Here is a 2500-nt window from a genome sequence, read left to right on the forward strand (position 1 = left end):
AAATAACTTTCGTTTAGTCCAAAAATAATTAGTCCGTTTTGGCGTCGAAATTTGATCACGTGATCACGAGCCGCCGTCACGCACGTCAGCGGCGCGCGCCGTTGACGTAACACGTGGCGACGTCATCATCCCGGCTCGCGCAAAAGTTCAAAAAACCAAAAACAATAAATATATGCCTTTGTGTGTGTGTGTGTGTTTATATATTTGAATAGTATTAAATGATTATAAAAGCAATACAAAAGAAAATAACATAGGCTTCCATCACTGATATCCACAAATCTGACACAGAGATCTGTACAGTTACAACATGACGTCATTTCAAGTCTTATTGCTATTAATGTTATTATTATTATAATATTTCTCACACAAGAGAGACCTTTATTTCCTCAGTGTATCATCTACTCTAAATATCACCTCTGCTGAAGATAAAGCACACCATAAACCAGCGACGCCCAACAGAGATCCATGTTAGAATTTGGCTGAAACTATTGGAGTCCGTAGGCCCAAATGAAACACAATTACATCAATCAATAGAAAACACACACACACACCAACAAAAATGGCCCTTCTGTATTTCTATTTCTTCTTTTATGTGCCTTTTCTCTACTAGTTTGCCCTGTTTTTAATTCCTTTGTGCTTTGACAATAAAATTTCATATTTCCCCTTTATTTAACCTTTCAGAATTGATTGTTTTTGAATATTCCAAGTGTTTCTTGAATAAAAACAATACGCTTGAATGCTCCATGTGTCAGATTTTTCCACACAGATCAAAACACAGATTTGCGTGCAGCGACAGACTCGAAGCACTAGAATGAAAGCAAAACGTAATAAAATGAGCGGCATATCATAAACTGCAGCAATCAAGCGCACGACGTGACCCCGTGCATACAAACATGTTTCTTATTTAAAGTGGAATCAGGTTCCAGAGGCCCTCAGATGCTGTTGCTGTATAAATGCATGGCCAAAACATTACAGTTTTTGTGTTTTTATTGAAATCGGTGTTGTTTAGGTGGCTGCTCAAACCTGTTCCTGGAGATCTGGGCCTGTGTTCATCAAGCCTCTAAGAATCAGAGGTCAGATCCTAGCTAAAGGTACTTTTTCCTCAGCTCTCTCTCTTCCATCCTGACTATTAAAGCTGAAAAACACCATTCTATTAAAAAAAAAAGCAGCCTATTTTTATAATGGAGTCCAGACTGGGCCACGACTATTCTATTCTATTTTCTTCTCCCTTGTGCAGCTTTTTGCAGATTTGTTTCCAGTCAAGACGTGGAGAAGCTTGTCTTCATCCCCAGCAGGTCCTTACTCCGGATTCCTGTGACATTTATGATTGATTTTAACATGCTAACAGATGGAGGATGAAGCGTGAAATTCTCTATAGCTTCTATGAAGAAGGTGTGGTAGACCCGCAGCTAGACGGTCCTTCTTCTAAGGGCTTTCTTCTCATGTTTATAAAAACTACATAAATGTCCTAATTAAACTACGGTCTAATCCCAACCTGGTCATAAAAATATGTACCTCTGTGGGCTTTTTTGTTTTTATGTGCCTTACGGAGTCCACGGAGGACACTGAAACACTAAAGCACATTTCTCTCATGTTGATATAGATATGTATTGTGACGGTTCAGAAGTGAAATATTTGAGGACTGTTGCTAAAGGTTAATATCTACCCTGCAAAGCTGATATAAAACTCATTTGTTGATACAATCATCTATAAAAACACATACACACTGATTCCTTTAAATTTCACTGAAAATATATTTCTCTCTGGGCCGTGGATCAATGTGATATTATTAATGATGGTATTCGCTTGTCATTGAATCTGTTTTATTGTTCTGTGTCTTCTTTACGGCTTGATTGTTGTTATTTTTTCTCGTCAGGAACCCGACCTTTATGACTAGCTTCTAAAGCGCATGCGCTCCACGCTCTGATTCACGCCAGCGTCGCGCGCCAGTGACGCAACGCGCCAACGTCATCACCCGCGCGTCTGGCGGGAATCCGTCGCGTCTCGCGGAGCGTCAACAGACCCAGAAGAGTTAGTCTGTCGTTCTTTGGATCGTAAAGCGTTTTATTCGGGTCTGTCTTCGCGTCAGAGTCAGGTGAACGCGTCTAACTAACGACAGCTTCGCGATGATTTCTGACTATAATGTCGATGATGAAGTCCAGATAAATGACCGAAATTAAAGAGATCGTCGGTGCTTAGAGTAATTACTGTGTGTTTGTGTTTTTGACAGGAGGAGAAATGCAGGCGTTTTTGAAAGGATCTTCATCACAGAGTGTTAAAGCTCAGAAACCACCTTCATCTTCTTCATCTTCATCATCATCAGGAGAGAAGAAGCAGAAGGCCTTGCCCTGGGTGGAGAAATAGTGAGACTTCATCCTGTCTGCATACAAACATCTTTAAGGGTTTAATGTCTTCTGCTCAAAAAGCCTGCGTTTATTTGATCCACGGTTCAGCAAAAGCACTGAAAGCAGCTGTTTTCTCTGAATGTGTGTTAAAGTGT

At 40.3% G+C, this 2500-nt stretch overlaps 1 protein-coding gene across 1 annotated transcript in view; it reads left to right on the forward strand.

Moving 5' to 3' along the window:
- The first annotated feature begins 1940 nt into the window (after positions 1–1940).
- The window catches only part of rfc4 (replication factor C (activator 1) 4), a 4384-nt gene continuing 3824 nt past the window's right edge, over positions 1941–2500 (forward strand). The window contains exons 1-2 of the mRNA XM_043251982.1: positions 1941–2095; positions 2231–2363. Of these exons, the coding sequence (XP_043107917.1) occupies positions 2239–2363 (125 nt within the window). The 5' untranslated portion in view covers positions 1941–2095; positions 2231–2238. The remainder of the gene's footprint in view (positions 2096–2230; positions 2364–2500) is intronic.

Source organism: Puntigrus tetrazona, chromosome 11 (genome assembly GCF_018831695.1).
Source record: "Puntigrus tetrazona isolate hp1 chromosome 11, ASM1883169v1, whole genome shotgun sequence".
Lineage (NCBI taxonomy): Eukaryota > Metazoa > Chordata > Actinopteri > Cypriniformes > Cyprinidae > Puntigrus > Puntigrus tetrazona.